Source organism: Mobula birostris, chromosome 6 (genome assembly GCF_030028105.1).
Source record: "Mobula birostris isolate sMobBir1 chromosome 6, sMobBir1.hap1, whole genome shotgun sequence".
Lineage (NCBI taxonomy): Eukaryota > Metazoa > Chordata > Chondrichthyes > Myliobatiformes > Myliobatidae > Mobula > Mobula birostris.
The window spans coordinates 168885537-168906293 of record NC_092375.1 but is presented as its reverse complement, the minus strand read 5'-3'; the positions used below and the strand labels follow the sequence as shown (position 1 = coordinate 168906293).

Sequence of the window (20757 nt, the reverse complement as noted above, 5' to 3'; positions counted from 1 at the left end):
GTTCTAGAATACTAAAATAGTAGTTTAAACCAGCATAGGAATTAGACATCTTTATCCATTTTGTAGTGAAGGTAGTCTTCATCCTCACTGAGAGAAACATTTGATACACCCAGTATTCAATTTTACAGCAGCAGTTAGAAAATCATGGCATTATATTACACACCTGCCGTCAGCAGCCAATAAATTTGATTCATAACTTTAAAAAAAAAATTGGAGATACAAGGCAGAACAGGACGTTTTGCCCCAACAAGCCGCACCGCACATCAATTCACCTACTTAACCCTAGCCTAATCACGGGACAATTTACAATGAGCAATTAACCTACTAAAAGGTAGGTCCTTGGACTGAGAGAGGAAACCCACATGCTCACAGGAAGGACATATAAACATCTTACTGACGGTGTCAGAATTGAACTCCGCGTCCCCGATCTGTTAACAGCATCATGCTAACCGCTATAATCCCACCAATATATAGAAAAATAAAAGATTTACACATCCTTAGCATCTAACTTAGGAAACTGCATTGCAATATAGACCTAGCTCAATCAATATACTTACTTGAATTGTGCGTCCCTTGTTGTAATTGAATGCCTGAAGTGAATGAATTTACAGTTGCCGTTTGTAATTGTGGGCTACTAACTGTTAATGGAGCTGGTGCAATTGGAGTCAATGCTCCACTGGATGCTACTTGGCCCAATGTGACAGTATGCACTGGAGTAAGAGTTATCTGCTGGGTTGGCGCACTCTGAATTTGCACATTTTGCAAGTTCTGGATGTTCTGCACCTGAAAAGTTTGCCAGGTAATTTCTCCAGATGGAGTTAACGTTGGGGCTCGCAATATTAGGGAACCTGCATTTTGGACTACTTGTAGTTGAAGATTCTGCAAGGGCTGCTGAGGAACAGCTTGTGGAGCAATGGTCTGTCCTGCAATTGTTTGTATTGCTTGCTGTGGAATAGTCTGAACCATCTGTGGCTGGACAGCATATTGCTGATGTGACTGAAACTGAATTTGGTGGTCAGCTGGTTGTGAGGCTGAGCCTTGTAAATCTTGTAATTGTGTTTGATCAACAGTAGACTGGTTCACATGAAGATCAGTTGCTGCTTGTACCTGGTCAGAGGTTGCAGTAGAACTACCACTGGAGGTTTGTTGTGCAGTATTGATATGATCATCTGGAACAACCATATGACCCACTGAGGTTGTTGGCACAAATGAAGCTATATTAGTGTTAGAATTACCAGAAGCCGAATTCTGCACAGCTACAGAAATATTCTGGTCATCTGTCCTTGTTGAGGTATCTATAGCATTTATAGCTTCTGATGAAACAGGTATCATCTGGCTTGAAGTGGTAATTGCAGTAGCATTACTCGGAGTCATGGACTGTGAAGTAGGTGTTCCATGGGAATCAACATCAACATTTCCAATGGGCACAAAAGCAACATTTCCTGTTAATCCAACAGGAACATTTGTGAGCAGCTGTGTTTGACCAGGGTAAGTACCACCACCATACGCAACTCCCTGGATTTGCACAGGGACGTGTGCATTACTCTGCTGTATTTGAACTGAAACAGTTGACGACATAAGGTTTTGGGCGGCCAGAATGTTGCCTGGAGGAGCCTTGCCGCCAATTAATGCTTGGCTGGTGCCAGGAATAATTTGAATTTGGCCATTCCCATCTTGCTGCAATGCTGCTGCTTCTGTATTCGATGAGGTTAAATTCAGTTGTAAGTGTTGCCCATCTCCAGTCTGAATTTGTGGAATAACTTGATATTGAACACTAGGCCCTACACCCGTTGTAGCTGTGGATGATCCTGGAGCCACAGCAAAGACTTGCTGGTTCTGAAGTCCATGCAAAACATACTGTCCACTTGTTGGTACAGTAGCAGTGGCAGGAGATCCTGGAACCTGCCCAGTAATTTGCACAAAATTACCTGCAGTATCTTTTGTTACTACAGTGGGCGCTGAAGTTATTAGCTGCCATCCATTCGACGCTGCTAATTGCGCAGAAGCCAAGTCAAGCGGCTGGAAGAAAGAAAGAAGTGCATTATTTTAACATTGTCTAAGTATTACAAGATGTTACAAAAGCTTTGCATTTTTTGATGTCTGTGAAGAAAATTAATTAACCAGTAAAACAATTACAGAAAAATGATTTTGACATATACTCCTTGCAATATATATATATAAACTTCCATACCAACATTCACAGCCATCTCCTGATCTTGCCAACTCTGTCATGTCAATTACTGGCAAAGTACCTCTAAACGCTCTTCTATCGCCGACAGCTCTCTACAACTGACCCTGGCAGGGAAAAAGAACTCCAAGTCACTTACAGCTCTTTCAAAATGACTAATGGCTACCATTTGGCCTGCCATTTTATAACTGCATCAGAACAGCTATCATTTTATTAAATGGCCAAGCAGGTTTGGGGGCCGGGGGGGGGGGGGGGGGGGTGGCAAATAGCCATCTCCTTGCTCATGTTCTACTAGCTTACTCAATCACATCCCAACAATAACCTTTAATGCATCTGCTGCCATTAAAAATACTCTGCTATCCCTTCAACCCACCACCCAGGGGCTCTTTACCCTGATATAGATTAATTCCAAGAGTGATGAATCTGAAACTTCTAGTCGGTGATTAGTTTAGCAGTTTGGACACATCTTGTTGCTCCTGGGTGCTGTCATCCTCTGCCAAAACCACACACTATTCCAGGGTGATCCAGAAGTGGAAAGATAAGCCTAGCTACACTTCATAATTCCTTTTTCACTGTCAGTTTCAACGCTTTGCTGCTTCCCACTCTTAACCTGACTCACCAGACCACATTTACAAGTTATTGGTTTTCAGAAGGCTGATCTGCACATGCCTCCAGACCAACCAAATGACTGGTTAAACTGCTTTTGAAATAACTCGGAAGATTAAGGTTGGAAAATACCTCATTCCTCATTGATATGCACATTACACTAAACTTCTAAAAATTCTGCCTCGTCAGATCACTAAACTAGCATCCACCTTCCATCATATTCTCAATGAACTTGGCTTATGTGTGAAACCCACTGTCTAATGCACCAAAATGCTGTCCATCCTCCTCTCAACTGTTTCTGAACTGGTTAATCAATAATAAAAACAATCATGAATGTTATAAATGACATTCGACAGTGACCTTAACCATCACCCCTTCAATTTTCTCAGCTGATTTGCAGCCTTGGGATACAGGTAACCACATTATCACCTTGTAGCAACTCTCCTTCCTCATCCAAGTGGATGGGATTCTGCTTTCTGCACTTGCTTACACTTCTTCCTGGTCTTGCATTGTCTAGCAATTCCCTCAAATGCTTCACTATCCTCAACTCTGGAAACATTTCTGCCTTGTATCTCTGATGTCAGCTCATCCACTACTAAACCTTCAGACAGCCTCCAAGAGTGCCTCAATGACCTGCAGAGCTATGTTGGCTGTAGTCAGGGCTCTATGCTTTGGCTCTTGACCAGGTCACACATGCCAAACAGGTCAAAGGGTAGAGGCCAAACTAAAAGTGGCCCAGCAGTCCTCGCAGTTCAGGGCTAACAACTCTGACTGCTAAACAATTAGTGATACAACGATGAAGAATCCTTCTACATCTGTGTGCAACAGTATTCCTGCATTTCTACCTGGGGCTGCATGATTGACAGTAGTGGAAACCAAGGAAGCTACTGACATGATGAAGGAAGCCCTGGACACCGCAAGAGATGGAGGACCTTCATTGCTGCCCTAAACGCTAGTGGCATAATGGGCAGTAAGTATACATCATACATATTCAGCACTCTGTCTCATCAAACTTTCTGCAGCAGAGTCCTCAGTCTCAAAATTCATCACGCCACCTCCAAAGCACCTTATAAATCTTTTTTGAGCACGCAATTTTCAAGTTAGTTCCTTCTCTCAATTCATATTTAAGCAGTTACATCCAATGATCAAGCTCTACCTCCCTTTTAGAAACAGGTAGTTCAAATTCATGGCAAGCATCTTTATCAATTCCACATTTTAAAAGGCCACAGATTAGTTAATTTCAGGAAACGTATTTGCATGTTAATCCTCAGTAACATTAAAAATGCAACCATCCACTACCTCTCCCATCATAAGAGTGTCAACATTAACCAAAGAATAAATGCAAACACATTAAAGATCAATTACCAGTGTAAAAATTTGATTAATTCCCAGGAAATTGTTCATCTCCTTCATGAGGAAATCTGCAAACGCTGGAATTTCAAGCAACACACATCAAAGTTGCTGGTGAACGCAGCAGGCCAGGCAGCATCTCTAGGAAGAGGTACAGTCGACGTTTCGGGCCGAGACCCTTCTTCAGGACTAACTGAAAGAAGAGCTAGTAAGAGATTTGGAAGTGGGAGGGGGAGGGGGAAATCTGAAATGATAGGAGAAGACAGGGGGGGGGAGGGATGGAGCCAAGAGCTGGACAGCTGATTGGCAAAAGGGATATGAGAGGATCATGGGACAGGAGGCCTAGGGAGAAAGAAAGGGGGAGGGGGGAAGCCCAGAGGATGGGCAAGGGGTATAGTGAGAGGGACAGAGGGAGAAGGAGAGAGAAAAATAATAACAACAAATAAATAAATAACGGATGGGGTACGAGGGGGAGGTGGGGCATTAGCGGAAGTTAGAGAAGTCAATGTTCATGCCATCAGGTTGGAGGCTACCCAGATGGAATACAAGGTGTTGTTCCTCCAACCTGAGCGTGGCTTCATCTTTACAGTAGAGGAGGCCGTGGATAGACATGTCAGAATGGGAACGGGACGTGGAATTAAAATGTGTGGCCACTGGGAGATCCTCGACTCATAGGTGAAGTGTTGCCTCACCTGGAAGGACTGTCCGGGGCCTGAATGGTAGTGAGGGAGGAAGTGTAAGGGCATGTGTAGCACTTGTTCCGCTTACAAGGATAAGTGCCAGGAGGGAAATCGGTGGGGAGGGATGGGGGGGGGGAAACGAATGGATAAGGGAGTCGCGCAGGGACTGATCCCTGCGGAAAGCGGGGCGGGGAGGAGGGAAAGATGTGCTTAGTGGTGAGATCCTATTGGAGGTAGCAGAAGTTACGGAGAATTATATGTTGGACCTGGAGGCTGGTGGGGTGGTAGGTGAGGACAAGAACCCTATTCCTAGTGGGGTGGCGGGAGGAGGAGAGAGAGCAGATGTGCGTGAAATGGGAGAGATGCATTTGAGAGCAGAGCTGATGGTGGAGGAAGGGAAGCCCCTTTCTTTAAAAAAAAAAAGGACATCTCCTTCGTCCTGGAATGAAAAGCCTCATCCTGAGAGCAGATGCGGCGGAGACGGAGGAATTGCAAGAAGCTGATGGCATTTTTGCAAGAGACAAGGTGAGATGAGGAATAGTCCAGATAGCTGTGAGAGTCAGTAGGCTTATAGTAGACATCGATAGATAAGCTGTCTCCAGAGATAGAGACAGAAAGATCTAGAAAGAGGTGGTTTTGGAAATGGACCAGGTAAACTTGAGGGCAGGGTGAATGTTGGAGGCAAAGTTAATGAAGTCAACAAGCTCAGCATGCATGCAGGAAGCAGCACCAATGCAGTCGTCGATGTAGCGAAGGAAAAGTGGGGGACAGATACCAGAATAGGTTTGGAACATAGATTGCTCCACAAAACCAACAAAAAAGCAGGCATAGCTGGGACCCATACGGGTGCCCATAGCTACACCTTTAGTTTGGAGGAAGTAGGAGGAGCCAAAGGAGAAATTATTAAGAGTAAGGACTAATTCCGTTAGACGGAGCAGAGTGGTGGTAAGGGGAACTGGTTAGGTCTGGAATCCAGAAAGAAGCGGAGAGCTTTGAGACCTTCCTGATGGGGGATGGAAGTATACAGGAACTGGACATCCATGGTGAAAATAAAGCGGTGGGGGCCAGGGAACTTAAAATCATCAAAAAGTTTCGGAGCGTGAGAAGTGTCACGAACATAGGTGGGAAGGGATTGAACAAGGGGGCTAAAACAGTGTCAAGGTATGCAGAAACGAGTTCGGTGGGGCAGGAGCAAGCTGCTGCGTTCACCAGCAACTTTTATGTGTGTTGCATCTCCTTCATGTTGGTTAGAACAGCATATTCTCTTGGATCAGCACAACTATCCACAAATGGACAACACAATCCTATACTTAATCAATACTTTAGTCACTTGACCCAATGTCTTACCCTTCCAGGAGATGTAGATGCACAAAGAATTTGATATGCATAACGAATTTGATATGCATAACTTACACAGCTATGCACTATGGCAACTCTATAAGAACACACAAAATGCTGGAGGAACTCAGCAGGCCAGGCAGCATCCACGGAAAGGAATAAAGAGTCTAGGTTTCAGGCAGAGACTCTTCATCAGGACTTGGCCTGAAATGTCAATTCTTTATTCCTTCCCATAGATTCTACCTGACCTGCTGACTTACTCCAGTATTTTGTGTTACTCTGGATTTCCAGCACCTGCAGAATCTATAACATGGCCTCTATTCTCAAGGATATCAATGCTTCCAAGTCTCATTCCCAGCCACATACCACCCTGACCTGAACATACATACATGTATATATTTTTTTTTTTAAAAACAGTTCTGAAGGAACCTTTTTAGAACTTTCATCTGTGATTAATTTACATCAAAGAATAACAACTTCATTTATTCAAGCATATTACAAAGAATAGTTATAATGATAATTTTGTCAAAATTTTCACAATAAGTTCCATAGAAGTATGTATTAAGAAAGTCAACCATTTTGGTTCAGTATTTATGTAATTCAAAGATCTATGCACAGGGTTTGTAGAATTCTTTTTCAAATTAACAAAATAAACTATAGTAGTTAAGGTGATGTTCCTTCCTCATTTAGAGACATGACTATATAAGACAACTTAAACCCCACACACATCTACACAGGAATTTTAACTTCGTTAAATTCCCCCATCTCTACCCACAACAGAAGCTACCATGTAAACTTTATCAGACATTCAAAAGCTGACACTCAAAAATAGTCACCCATAATTACGATTCACCGATAGGGGTAATTTCATAGACTGATGTTTAATTAATGGCAAGAGGGACAACAGCAGTAAAACAAAGGTAATTTTTAAAATGGTAGGTTGAAACCACAGGAGTGCCACAAGTCATTGCTCTGGGTCTCAGCCACTTAGAACCTGTATTACCAACTTGGATAAATTATATTCCATTTTTGCCAAGAAGGCTGAGAATACATTTATCTTTTTTCCCCAAGAATAAAATCAAAGGCATGATAATTTAAAGAGATTAGTTTCAGAGAGTTAGGCTCCTTATACATAAAGAATGTTAACAAACTGGTGGAGCAAAGATTTAATGTCATTCTTTATTGCAAAGGGGTGGAATACAAGAATAAGGAAGTCTTCTTTCAATGACAGAGCATTGGAGAGGCTATGCTTGAAATATTCTGTAGTTTCGGTGGTGCCCTTAGCCAGGAGTTTACTTGCCTAAAATGAAAAGATTACTTTAGAGGACAGAAAAGTGGAATGCTCCATATTTAGTTTGCAAGATAGAAATAGATTCTTTGAAGCACCATCCTAAGAGCACAAATCAGTCATTTAATGTGTGAAATTCTTTTAAATTGGATGGTTGTCAATTTCTCACGTTCACCAAGCTGTTTAAGATAATAGAATTTTGGATTAAGGAAATTAAGGAACACGAGTTTGGACAAGAATGCAGTGATTTATTGAAAGGCAGAGTGAGCCAAGGAAGTTAGTGCTCTAACCTTGCTCCTATTTCTTTTGCTTGAAATACTATAAAGTAGCCTAAATATAGTTCAGATTTCAGAAGTAAAGTTTTAAATTTATAATAAAGGTAGACAAAATACAGCAAGGAATAAATTGCAAAATCGGCATTTATCCAATAATCTTACACCCTTAAATATGCTTCACCGCAAGGCTAACCAGTTGGGTCACCTAGTCAGATATAGAATTTTGGATTCCTGCCATATACAATTCTTAAATGTTCTTACAATTGTTTAAAGCAGTAAAAAGACCACTACTGATAAAATATGAATAAAAAACTGGAAGCAGGAATTAACATTAAAAGGAGATGAAGCAAAAACTTGGTTATGATATATACATCTGCAACATCCCAGATTACCATTGTTACTAAATGCTTTATTTATCACCACATCTTTCATCATTCCACTACCTTCTTCTTGGACGTGTTCTGGTTCTTAAGAATTTACCACTAAAACTCTGAGAAACTAATACCAAGACAATATGAAACTCGTAATGTAACCAGTCAGTCAACATGGAAAGGAATTTTATAAATCTCAAGGTGATTTGATAAAACGTGTGCATGTGTACATTCAACATGCTTTCTCAAACAATGCAATGCACAAGGTAACTACTCAAATGGATAGAGGATTAAAGAAACAAAAGTAAATTGAATACTTCCAGGTTTACTAGTTTTATCAGCCAAGTGCTATTAAGTAGAGAGAGGTCTCACATGAATGACAAGACAAAAGGACAAAACTGTTAACGTTTTTTGTTTAAAAAGTCAGTGAGTAAAGCTTGTTGAAAACAAGGAGCAGAGTCTGCAAAGGCACAGAGTAGATACAATGAGTAAGCAAGAAATTGGCAGTTGTGGAAAGATGTGGAAAATTGAGGGTATCCATTTCGCTACTTTTAAACAGTGTGTCAGAAATAAAACATTGCCCATGTAGGGGGACTTGTACAGAAAACAAAGTTAACATTCAGATGCAGGAAGAAATTGGGAAAACTGTTATGTTAAGTCTTTATTTCAAGGGAGTTGGAAAAAGTCTCATTGCAATTATCAAGGCTTTTACAAGAACACTCCTGAAGAAGTAGACAATGTTTTCATTTCCATTCTGAAAGGTACACGTGTTCAAGAGAATTCAATGTGAACGGATTGTTGGAAAAAGGTTTTGTCCCTTGAAGATCAAGACTAAACAAAGAAAGTCAACAGTCACTGAACTTTACCAACACTTGATCCTTGAAATATGCACAATACTGGAGGGAGCATGATAGAGTAGGTGCTAGGGTCCTCAAATATTCAACAAGGTCAAGACAACAAGTTACTCTATTAAGACTAATAAAAAATTCTTTCGTGAACATTCAATCATGTATATTCAAAGCACAAGTCAGGCCTCTATATGATAGGTAACGGAGTTAAAGATCAAACATGATTGGTAGGGCATCTAAGGACTACTGCGGCATTTTGCTGGTACATTTTTCTTATGTGATGTGAAATGTTTTGCGATAGCAGGGCAAAACAAAGACAAAATCACTATCAATTACAAATTAAATAAATAGTACAAAATAAAAGGGTTAACATAGGATTCATGAGCCATTCAGAAGCCTGATAGTGGAGGTCATCACTCCTCACACACCACGTTTTAAATTTCGCTGGAAATAATTCCAAAAACTTAATTTTGAATAAAATGGTAAACACCTTTGCAGTTCCATTGACATTCACTCACTAGGCTTTCAATTAAATTTCCTATGCATGTCAATCTCCAGACATTAAATTATATGCACGGCAAACAACATGCATATCATAATTAATACTGTGCAAAAGATCACCATGAAAGCCACTGCCATACTAACGCTGTTATTTTTGGCATGTTCACTCATCATTAAAACATATATATCATATTTCAAAAATCTTACATTCTACTTAATTAAGAAAGTTACAGGCAATATGTTACCCAACATTACACAACGGACTCAAGTACAGTAGCTTAAAAGGCTGGCTTTTTTGGCCAGCAATTTAACCATCTCAATCTGCCTTTTTTTAAAAAAAAATCCCTTGCTTCTACCACAATCACTGATTTTGTTGAAATTCTGAAGCTACATTATCTTTTGTAGATAGTAATTGAGTTTAGAAATCAGCTGACAGTCAAAAATATTGCTTTATTTTGAGATTGCAAATAGTAGATTCCAGTTAACTGGGACCAGTAAATTTTCGCCCAATTAAGCAGCTGCTCTAATTAACCCAAGTTTCATAGAAATAGTTAAAAAGGTATTGAAGACAAACTACCATTGAACTGAAAAACAAATTAAAACATGACCAATACAGTACGATAGAGCTACAGTACTACAGAACTATGCAATCGTTCCTAATAATTATCGACTAAAGAACTCATCCACTGAACACTGCTGTGATCTTTTGAATGACTGTAAATGAACAAAATCAGCGCAGCCACCTTGTGCAAATAGTGGACTGCTTTCATTGCCTTCCTGCATGTAGTATCATATTCCAACAATAAATTTCCTGGCATCCTGTGTAGTCACTAGCACAAGTTTAGACATGTCATCTTCATCACTTTCCTCATCTTCAAATTTACTGCCTCAGCATTTTGATACACTTTCGATGATTGCATCCATTCAATCCGTCGGCCCAAATGTTTAACATTAACCCAAACACAATCAGAACTGACGCCATTTATAGAAATAATTTGCTCTAAGCACAGTGTATGTATAAGTGCATGCAACTAATGCTAGTTAGAAATTATATAGCAATAGGCTCCTGACCCAATTAAACAACAGTGTCCCAAATTAACAAAGGCATCCCAGCTAGTTTCACGATTAATTTTTGTTAACAGTTGTCCCAAATAAGCTGAGTAATTGATGGCCCAATAACTGGAATCCACTGTATGTTAAATTACCTTCAGTCCAGTACTCTGCAGAATCCCTCCTAGCACCAACTGGTACAGATCATAAGAATGAACTAGACTGGAGTTCAGCATCATTGTTCCTTACCATTTGATATTTTTTACTATTGAAAAGCTAATCAAACAGTGTTACAAAAGTTCACAAATTCATTGAGATTACATTCCAAATGCTTGATAACAAATCTGTCAAAAATACCCCATAAACCCTCCTCTCTCCTTTGAGACTCCTTAAATAAAAATAACTTGTTGACCCAAGTTTTTGACCTCTCACTCCCATCTTCTATTTTCCTCCATATATTTAAATAATATGATCAAGACAGGGAAGTTTCTTAAAAAAAAAAGCACTCTTTCCATTTTCTGAAGGCAATTGATAACTCCAATTAAATATAGTCAACTGTTAAGGTTTTACATGAAATGTTATTTTACCCACTTCAAATCACTCAATATCAAAGTGTACAAACTATAGGGCTGTTGTTTCTTTAAATAAAGGTTATTGCTGATTGACCAACACTCAGTCATAAAACCCATCTTTCCTGTTTCAGAATCTTCAATCCGCAGATTTAGTTCTTAATCTGAAAATCCAAAAAAAATTTCAGCTGTCCCCCTATATGTAACAAAAAACCCTGCAAAATTGAAACTAATCATTCTTTCTTTCTTGGACTGTATTGGCAATTCCACTATACACAACAGGTTAGTAAAAACAGCAAATGGAATTAATTTTAACAATAGTTTTATCTTGGTGCGTCATATCAGGTTTTTCAAACTAATTCAGCGAGCAAGAAACAATGTAATTAATCTCCCCCACCACGGCAATCTAGCAAATTTATGAACCAAAAATAGTTATGAATCAAAATAGTGTGATTATTCCTGAAAGTCAATTCTGTGGTCCCCAAAGTTTGTATATTAACCTTCTAAGCAGAATACATATAACAACATAAAAGAAAACTCATTAAATACACTCAGCTCTTTTACTACCTTTGAACATTTGATTTAATTGAACCAGAATTAACCAGTTAGCAAGCCAAGAAGAAAATAACCACAAGTATTAGTATAACTTTATTCATGAAGGATTCACAATCAGGTATAAAAACTGATTAAAGTTATGGTTACTTGCCAGATTTAAAATGTCAACTGACTACATTAGCAGCCGAACAGATTTAAGCCATAGAATTTAAGAATAGTGCTTTTTGTATAGTGCTCATCTGCCACACAGACGGAACAGACCAATTGTTGAAAAATCCCAATTAAGAGTTTTAATACCTGTACTATATTGTGAGAAAAATAATGGAGAAGCAGCTCAGTCGGGGGACATTTTAAGTCGAATACTGAAATGCGGCCATTTACTCTCCCCACCCCTACAGATGCTGCTCCATTTGCTGAGCACCTCCAGCAAATTGTTTATTGTAGCAGATCCCAACAGATAGATAGATGGATAGAAATCTACAATCTCTTGGGTGTATGTGGGGAAACTAAACTGCATAATGCCATCACCAGCACCTTCCAGCAGGATCCAACATTATACTTGGTAAATCTGGCCTGGTGGGGCAACACTGTCATATGCTGCATAGCATTGACATGGAATCTAGTTACTGGACAGTGTTTCAAAATGAAAGATACTAGATTGTTAGATTGTGAAGTGTCAGATAACCGAACTTCTACTGTACTTGAAGTTCAACAGCATTTAACTTGAAACCATGGCCATTTGTATGAGCAAAAAATTAATAGGCATCCGACTTTGGTCATCTAACACAAGGTTTCTATCTCAGCAGGGTGGGGGGAAAATGCAATTTTAAATCTTTTTTTATTTAGGAAATCCTTTATTTTAAGTGTTACTGCTCAACTAAATACAGCCCTATTTAAGTATGACCATCATTCTCACGTTATTGCATTTGATTGTGGAAAAAAACTGCTGTGAATACATGTTCTGGAAAAGATGCAAATGCATTTAAGAAATAAATTCCACAACTGTTCAGGTACCTTCCTTGAAGCAACAAGATCCTACTTTTAAAAGTGAGTTATTTTGTTTGTTTCTCTGTAACTTATAAACCTGTGTTTTTATTAAAGCTGGAGATATTGAAGAATCAGGTTTAATATCGCTGGCATATGTCACACAGTAACATTAAAAATCTAAATTAAAGTATATATAAAAATTAAATAAGTAGAAGAAAAAAGGGAAGGAAATAAGTGAGGTAATGTTCATGGATTCAGAACTCTGATGGAAGAGGGGAAGAAGCTGTGTCTGAAACATTTATTTTAGTGTTTGCTTTCAGGCTCACGTACCTCCTCCTTGATGGTAGCAAATGAGAAGAGGGCAGGTCCTGGGTGAAGGGCACCCATGACCACAATGACAAACTTTTGAATTAATAATAGACCAGCAGTGAGCTAGTAGATCTGCAGCCTCACGGCACCAGAGACCTGGGATCAACCGTGCCCTCAGGTATTGCCTGTGCATTCTTGAGGCGGTCAAGTAACCTCCTCCAAGTTTCCTCCTGTGTCCCAAAAACATATGGCTGGTTAATGATCAGTGTAAATTGCCCCTCATGGGTAGGTGAATGGTATAATAAGGGACGACGAAAATGGGAAGAAAAAATTGGGATTATGTCAGATTAGTGTAAATAGGTAATGGGTTGGTGCTGACCTGCAAGGCTGAAAAGTATGTTTCAATGTCGACTAATTAATTATTTTGTAGGCAAGATTCCTACATTAAGAATTTGCTTAATGTAATTGAATAGCTGGGGGAAGTAGTAAGGATAAACTACCACTACCTGTTAAATGCTCCGAGTGACATGCATCTCTAACAGCTTCTGACAACCAAGTCCAGCTCCTGGTGCTCACATGTGGTTTAGCCAGTAAGCCCAGCTGAACAGTTTCTACCGACAAATGAAGCGGCTTAAAACCAGTCACTTCGGGCAGATGGTGCCCGTCAGCGTCAGCCTTGCTTTGGCAGCTCACCTGGAAAGAAAATTCTGATCTCAAACCTTCACTACTTTGGGGCTATATCCACTCATGGGGAAGGCTTCAGGAGTAAACCCAGAGGAAAAATCCAGAGCTGGGGTCCCTACCGGAGTTCAATGCTGACTGGCAACTCCTGTGACTCCAGTGGTGCCAAACTGTATCGGCCCTGCCATTCCTTTGGATTCATCAGCTACATTGGTGGGGGGAGGAGGTAGCCTGCCGCAATGGCAATACTGCCCTGGCTTGAGTATCACATAGACAGCTAGGATGCAACATCCATTGTCCACCGCGATCAACAGAGGGCCTCAGTCGAATAAAAACAATTCAAGAGCTAGAAAGACATCTGTAACAGGTTGTTCTTTCAATGCAAGATTGTGGCAAAATTTTATAATGCAACCATTGGCTGAGAATCACTGTCCCAAATATAACACAACAAGGTGGTAACAAATATATGCAAATTAATTTAAAGTTTTAAAATGCTGAGATTCTTCTGTGGTCTGTGGCATACTTCCATTAAAGTTCAATTGAAAAAAATCTCAAAGTCAACTCACTTGCTGGAGGTCTTTTATTCCCTATGGAGGCAATTTTACTTAGTCTAACATAGCAGATACTTTTCCCCAAAATCCCATGTTTGGTTTACAAGCAGATAGACGTAATAAGAGGTGCTATATTTGTTGAACAAATTCAACAGAAGAAACGAGCTAAAAAATAAATTTTGGTACTCCAACAAATTACAGTAAGGATCAACACACATCAAAGTTGCTGGTGAACGCAGCAGGCCAGGCAGCATCTCTAGGAAGAGGTGCAGTCGACGTTTCAGACCGAGACCCTTCATCAGGACTAACTGAACATGTAAGGATCATGTCTTTTCCATTAATGGTTCCGCTATAGTTTCACAAAAATTAAACTGCTGGGAAAAAAATTACATCAGATATTTGGAAATGAGAAAGAAATGTCATTTTATTCCAAAGGAAACATTTACAAAGCCTCAGATCCCAAGATTCATTATAGATCTATCATAATAAAAAAAATTGAAAACTAGTTTCTCAGTAAATTTGGGCAGAGTGAAGATAGCACCAAGCTCATCTGCAGAAACAGCTTAAATTCCTCTCTTTAATGTCTTTTTTTCTTTTCAAGGTGGCTGGGGTTCCATTGAGGTCCCGAATCTGCAACGGCATTCAAAAATTGGCTTTCACTGGGGCTGAATTCTTGCTCCAGTGGTTTGCCAGCCGGCTGTTTTCCCACATTCTCCAGGTGCGGCTTGGAAGATGGCATCTCCAGGGTATGGTCCTGCAGACGACTAATTCGAGGTCACTGCTGCTGACAGAGGCATTGCAGCAGAAGAAACATCTCTGTAGTTGAGCAATCACATTCTCTCTCTCTCTCTCTCTCACACACACACACACACACACACACACACACACACACAATGGTGGAGAGAGTTTGCTGCCGATTCTCAAAATTAAAAGTGACACAGCAGACTGACACCATAAGAGCGACTGTTAATCTTCCCTTTAGCTGTGAAATGGGTGGCATCTCAGTCTCTTGTTAGTGGGAGAAAGCTGTGGCATGTCAAAATGTCAGGTAAACAAGTTTTTGTTGATTGCAGATCATAGTCTGTCTTTGGGTGCTTTGCTTTTGCTCAGTGGGTGGTGGGTGCTGGTGATTTTTGACTGAAATAGGTAGGGGCTGATGCGCTAATGCTTGCTGCTGCTTGTGTGGGGAGGGGCAAGGGGGCTTTGGGTTCTAATGTTTTTTTGTCGTTCATTCTTGTGGGGCTCGTCTGTTTTCGGGGACATCTGCAAAGACCAAGTAATTCATGTACTGAAATGAGGTAATGCCTGAGTCAGTGGTGGAGGCAGATACACTAGTGAAATTTAAGAGACTACTAGACAGGTATATGAAGGAATTTAAGCTGGGGCGGTTATATGGGAGGCAGGGTGTAAGGGTTGGCACAACATTGTGGGCCGAAGAACAGTACAGCACAGTACAGGCTCTATGTCCTCTATGTATACATTCTCTGATAACAAATGGTACCATTTGAACTTCCATAGTTCCTGTTAGCAGACTTTGCAAATATGCTTCAGAGGTAAAGGGACCAGAAAACTTTTATTTGGGATGTCACACACAAAATGCTGGAGGAACTCAGCAGGTCAGGCAGCATCTACAGAAAAAAAACAGTTGACGTTACAGTCCTGCTGAAGGGTCTCAGCCCGAAATGTCAACTGTACTCTTTTCCATAGATGCTGCTTGGCCTGCTGAGTTCCTCCAGCATTTTGTGTGTGTTGCTTGGATTTCCAGCATCTGCAGATTTTCTCTTGCTTTTTTCTTTGGGGTGGTGATTTGAAAAGTATAAAACTCAAATCCCTCCTCAAAATGCCTTGACATTCCCCCAACCCATGTCCAATCAAATGATAACAAGAATATGAAAAAGCACGGTGAATTTTTACCATTTTAAAAGGCACCACCCAACCTCCAGACTAGATGTCAATTCGTCCAGGGCTGACACGAGAATTGTACACATTTAAATTTAAACATGTCATTCTCAATACCTTCAACGGCTAAGTATAGTCTGAGTGAACACAAACAAAACCTTTATTTAGAAGGCACAGATTAATCAGAGACAAAAACTAACATTGCTAATGTTAAGGGAAGGACTAATTTGAGTTAATTATCAGATGTTCAATCAAGGCAATGCATTTGATGTACAAACACAGATTTTAGCAAGACTACTGACCAAGACCAGCATAACAGGCTAAGTCAAAGTAGTTCACATGACCCAGGGGAATGTGGCAAATTGCATTCAAACTTGTCCAGTGGCACGAAGGATAACAGCTGATGACCATTTTTGTGACCAGAAGATATAACTAGCAGGGCTGTACAAGACTCAGTATTTGATCCTTGCTTTGAATCAAACCTAAATATAGTTCATGCTATGATTCAAAAGTTTGCTATGTGAATTATTGAGAGCAGGGGTGCTTTAGACTGCTGGAAGATTTAGATAGGCCAGTCTTGTGAGCAGAAAAATGGAAAAATGTAATTTAATATAGAATTTTAAGATGATGTGTTTGGAAAACTGCAAAAAAAAGAGAATATACAACAAAGGAGTGAATTGTAAGATATAAAAGAACAGACGGCCCTGGGGTGTATACACATTTAAAACAGACAAGTAAACTGACAAAAAGGCATTGGGATGCTTCCCTTTATTAGGCAAAATATATAACAGGGCAGAGAGGCATACATGTTGGACAACATCCTTCAGGTTGTGGATAGTTTGAATCATGTCACAAAGATACCTCATCACTGGAGAGGATACATAGGGGGCTTAATAAGGATCCTACCAGAACTGGAAAACTGCACCTACAAAGGAAATATTGGATAGTATCTGACGTGGAGATGTACGCAATTATGAAGGGTCAAGGTAGAGCAAGTAGAAAGCTCTTTTTTAAACCCAAAAGGAATACACAACTAGAATAATTTTAAAGCAACTGATACACCATTAGAGCAGAGGAATAAAAAGCTCCTTTTCAAACAGCAAAGCTACAAGGGGTTGAATTATATCCCTTTCTGTCCAATTTTTAATAATACAAAATGGAAGTACTTGCAATATAAAAGTTACTAATTGCATAAAATTTAGTTTGCAGAACTCAAACACACGCCTGATGGACATGGACAATTCACAATGAGTTGAATCACAGCAAAACTGTTGAATGACTTTATTCCACCAGTTAGCATCTCTGTTGTGCGAAATAATATTTTCCCTGAAGTTTACGTTATCCTCATATTCACGTAGCAGTTTACACAACAGACTATGCCAGCCAATTTTTTTAAAAAATGGCACCTAAAGTACTTCGCCAGCAAAGGCCGAGTTTGCAAGAGTGCACTGTACGGATAATGAGAATTTTTTGGTAATGGTGATTTTGGTACTGGGGGGGGGGACAAATCAAATAAATATTTGATTATTTGTTGCAATGCTTGTTTATACAATGATCTGACAGACTCACCAGCCCGGTTCCAACCGTTGCGGTAGCTCCCGCGGTCTCCGATGGCGGCGACCCGATCTTGCTGCACGTAGCTGCCAGCAGTGCAAGCGGTGACGGCTGAATGTTCTACCCACAGGGGGCGGGTTTAGGAGGAAAGTGGGTGTGAATTAGTCCGGGGCTTACACAGGAAGTAGCCGTACACATCAAAATTTAAACATGTGAACACACACACCAACATATAGTGGTTTGTTTACGAGTAAACTGCGAGACAAAAGAAAAGGCGGCGCGGGAGGAGAGGAAAGAGCGCGGCCCGGGGCCGAGCTTACCTGCGCCACGCTGCTCCTGTGCTGGAGATACTCGCTCTGCTTGTCCACGTCCAGCGCATCCATTTCCTCCTGCTTCACTGGCTTCTCCGGAGCTGCAAAGAAGCGGGCGATGAGAGAGAGAGAGAGAATGAGATGAAGAGCGCACCGAGAGCGAGCGAGCGAGAGAGAGAGAAATGGGCTGTAGCGCCGGCCTAACTCGGGCCGGGCCGGGCCGGGCTGGGCCTCCCCGCCGGGACGCCTACACAACCTACCAGTCATAGCGGGCGGCTGGGCGGTCGGGCGGTCGGTCGGTCGGTCTGTCTGCGGCTTTGGCGGGCAGGCTCTACACGGTCAGCATGGTGCCTGGTCGGGGCGCGGGCGCCGGGCGAGCGTCGCCAGGGGTAATTTTTTTTGTTCGTTGCCTTTGATTGACGGTGCAGGAAGCGGCGAAGGGTGGAGCTTCGAGCCGGGACCGTCCGGGGCTCGCCGAAAAAAAAAGCGCCCGCACGACGTTTGTTGTCGGCTCAACCCAACCTTACGGCGGAAAGCCCGCCCACGGGCCGACTGCTTATTGGTCGCGTGTGCCGGCTCGCCGCGCCGAGCCAGCCCACGATTGATAGGGGAACTGTCAATCACGATGCTTTCCGCTCATCAAGCTTCGTTGAGTGCCTGCGGTTCCTTTTCCGGGGGTGGGGGGAGAGGTGGTGGTGTAGATAGTCGGGGCGGGGGGTAGGGGGTATTGCTGTGGAAGGCAGCGGCACTGATCGGTCCCCTGATGGCATTCGCTGGGTGGGACTCTTCCGAAACGAATCACTAGTTTGGACGGAGCGGGGTTCCCGCTTCCCCCGAGCCTCGATCTGGGGCCAGTTCAATGGCAGCTCAGGTTAGAGGAGACATAAGACTGGGCCCAGGAGTGCGATCGTCCAGAGCCCCACACACTGCAAAGAAAGCTTTCGATGAGCATTTTAGGGTGATATTTTGGGCAGACCGAAACCCACTGTCCGAAAATGGCATTTCCATTGTTTGTTAGTCGTTTTCATCAATGTAGGCATTGCTAGGTTATTTTAAGGGTAAAGCCGAACACCCCTGAGGACTGTTCAAAAAATATAGTTAATTTAGTAATCAGATACTAATATTAAGTCATTTTTTAGAGGTGTAAATATACACCAAGTACTATTTGCCGTGAGAACAGTTAACATCTCTGGTTAAAGGCCTTAGTACACTACTGACTGAACAAGCCATAACTGCAGTCTTACCTGCAGAATATTTCCAGCGGTTTGCTTTATTTCAGATTTCCACCACTTGCAGCATTTTGCCAACATCACCTATATTCTCAAAAGCCCTGTGTTATTCAATAGTCCCATCAAAATGTTACTGTCACTGCGATCTAGTGGATGACTATACATTATCCAGAGGTAAACTATACATTGAGAGGTAGACTCAAAAGGCAACACTCCAAGCTGTTTAAAACAAAGCTTTTATTTTCCCCTTCACCCACACTTGACAAATTTCACCCATGCCCAAGATCAATACTTATGGTACTTTGCACCATCAGCATTAGTTGATAAGATTGTATCCATGTTCATGATTAGCAATTCAAGAGCAAACATGAATCACAAAGAAATGTTCAATAACTGTGCCATCACCTTCTACCAAGCAAAACAAATGACAATGAGGTTTTGCGCCAAAGATGAGGTCAATGTCTTTTACACTCACTTTGGCCAACCAAGCATGACGAGAATGATTCCAGGAATGAAAGGGTAACCGTATGAGGAACGCCTGGCAGCTCTTGGGCTGTATTCCCTGGAGTTCAGAAGAATAAGGGAGGATCTCATAGAAATACCCCAAATGTTAAAAGGCCTAAGCAGATTAGATAAGGCAAAGTTCTTTCCCATGGTAGAGGATTCTAGGACAAGAGGGTACGACTTCAGGATTGAAGGACGTCCTCTTAGAACAGAGATGTGGAGAAATTACTTTAGTCAGAGGGTGATATAACTGGAATTTGTTGCCATGAGCGGCTGTGCAGGCCAAGTCATTGGGTGTATTTAAGGCAGAGATAGACTCTTGATTAGCCAGGGCATCAAAGGGTATGGGGTGAAAGCGGGAGAATGGGGATGACTGGAAGAATTGAATCAGCCCATAATTGGCAGAGCAGACTCGATGGGCTGAATGACCTACCCCTGCTCCTCTACCTTATGGTCTTCATGAATGCCTGTGACATGAATGCACCCTTCAGGAAGATGTACCTCAGCGTACCTGGCTGAGTACTGAAGATTTGTGCCAATGACTGGCTGGAGTGTCGACTGACATTTTCCATCCATTGCTTCGGCAGCCTGAGGTACCCACCTGCTTCAATTCCAGTGTCCGTGAATGTGGTAACCTGCCTCAATGACTGGCGTCCATTGTGATGAAGTGCTTTGAGAAGTTCGTCATGAAGCATATCAACTGCCTGAAAAGTGACTTGGATCTCCTCTAATTTGCCTAATGTCATGACAGGTAAACAGCAAATGTTATTTCATTGGCTCTGTACTCACCTCTGGAACATCAGGACATGAAGATGCATGCATATATTAGGATACTCTTTATTGACTCCAGCTCAGCATTCAACACATCACCCCCTTGAAGCTAATCAATAAGCTGTGCAACCTCGACCTCGATATCTCCCTGTGCAACTGGATCATTGATTTCCTCACTTACGGATGATTGGCAGCATCTCCACAAGGCTATGTGCTTACCCCCTGCTCAACTCACTGTACAATATACCTACGACTGACTAAATGCAGCTCCAATGCCATATTAGAACATAGAACATAGAATAGTACAGCACAGTACAGGCCCTTCAGCCCTCAATGTTGTGC

General features: G+C 41.4%; 1 protein-coding gene across 3 annotated transcripts in view; it reads right to left on the bottom strand.

Annotated features, from left to right (window-relative positions):
- sp3a (sp3a transcription factor) overlaps positions 1–18441 on the bottom strand; it is a 61600-nt gene extending 43159 nt beyond the window's left edge. Inside the window, exons 1-4 of one of the 3 annotated variants that reach the window (XM_072261848.1) lie at positions 18172–18441; positions 17921–18012; positions 17616–17720; positions 558–2019 (exon numbers count right to left, since the gene is read on the bottom strand). In XM_072261848.1, the coding sequence (XP_072117949.1) occupies positions 558–2019; positions 17616–17720; positions 17921–18012; positions 18172–18178 (1666 nt within the window). In that variant the 5' untranslated portion in view covers positions 18179–18441. The remainder of the gene's footprint in view (positions 1–557; positions 2020–17615; positions 17721–17920; positions 18013–18171) is intronic. The other 2 variants (XM_072261849.1, XM_072261851.1) reach the window with 2 other exon arrangements.
- Between the last annotated feature and the right edge of the window lie 2316 nt (positions 18442–20757).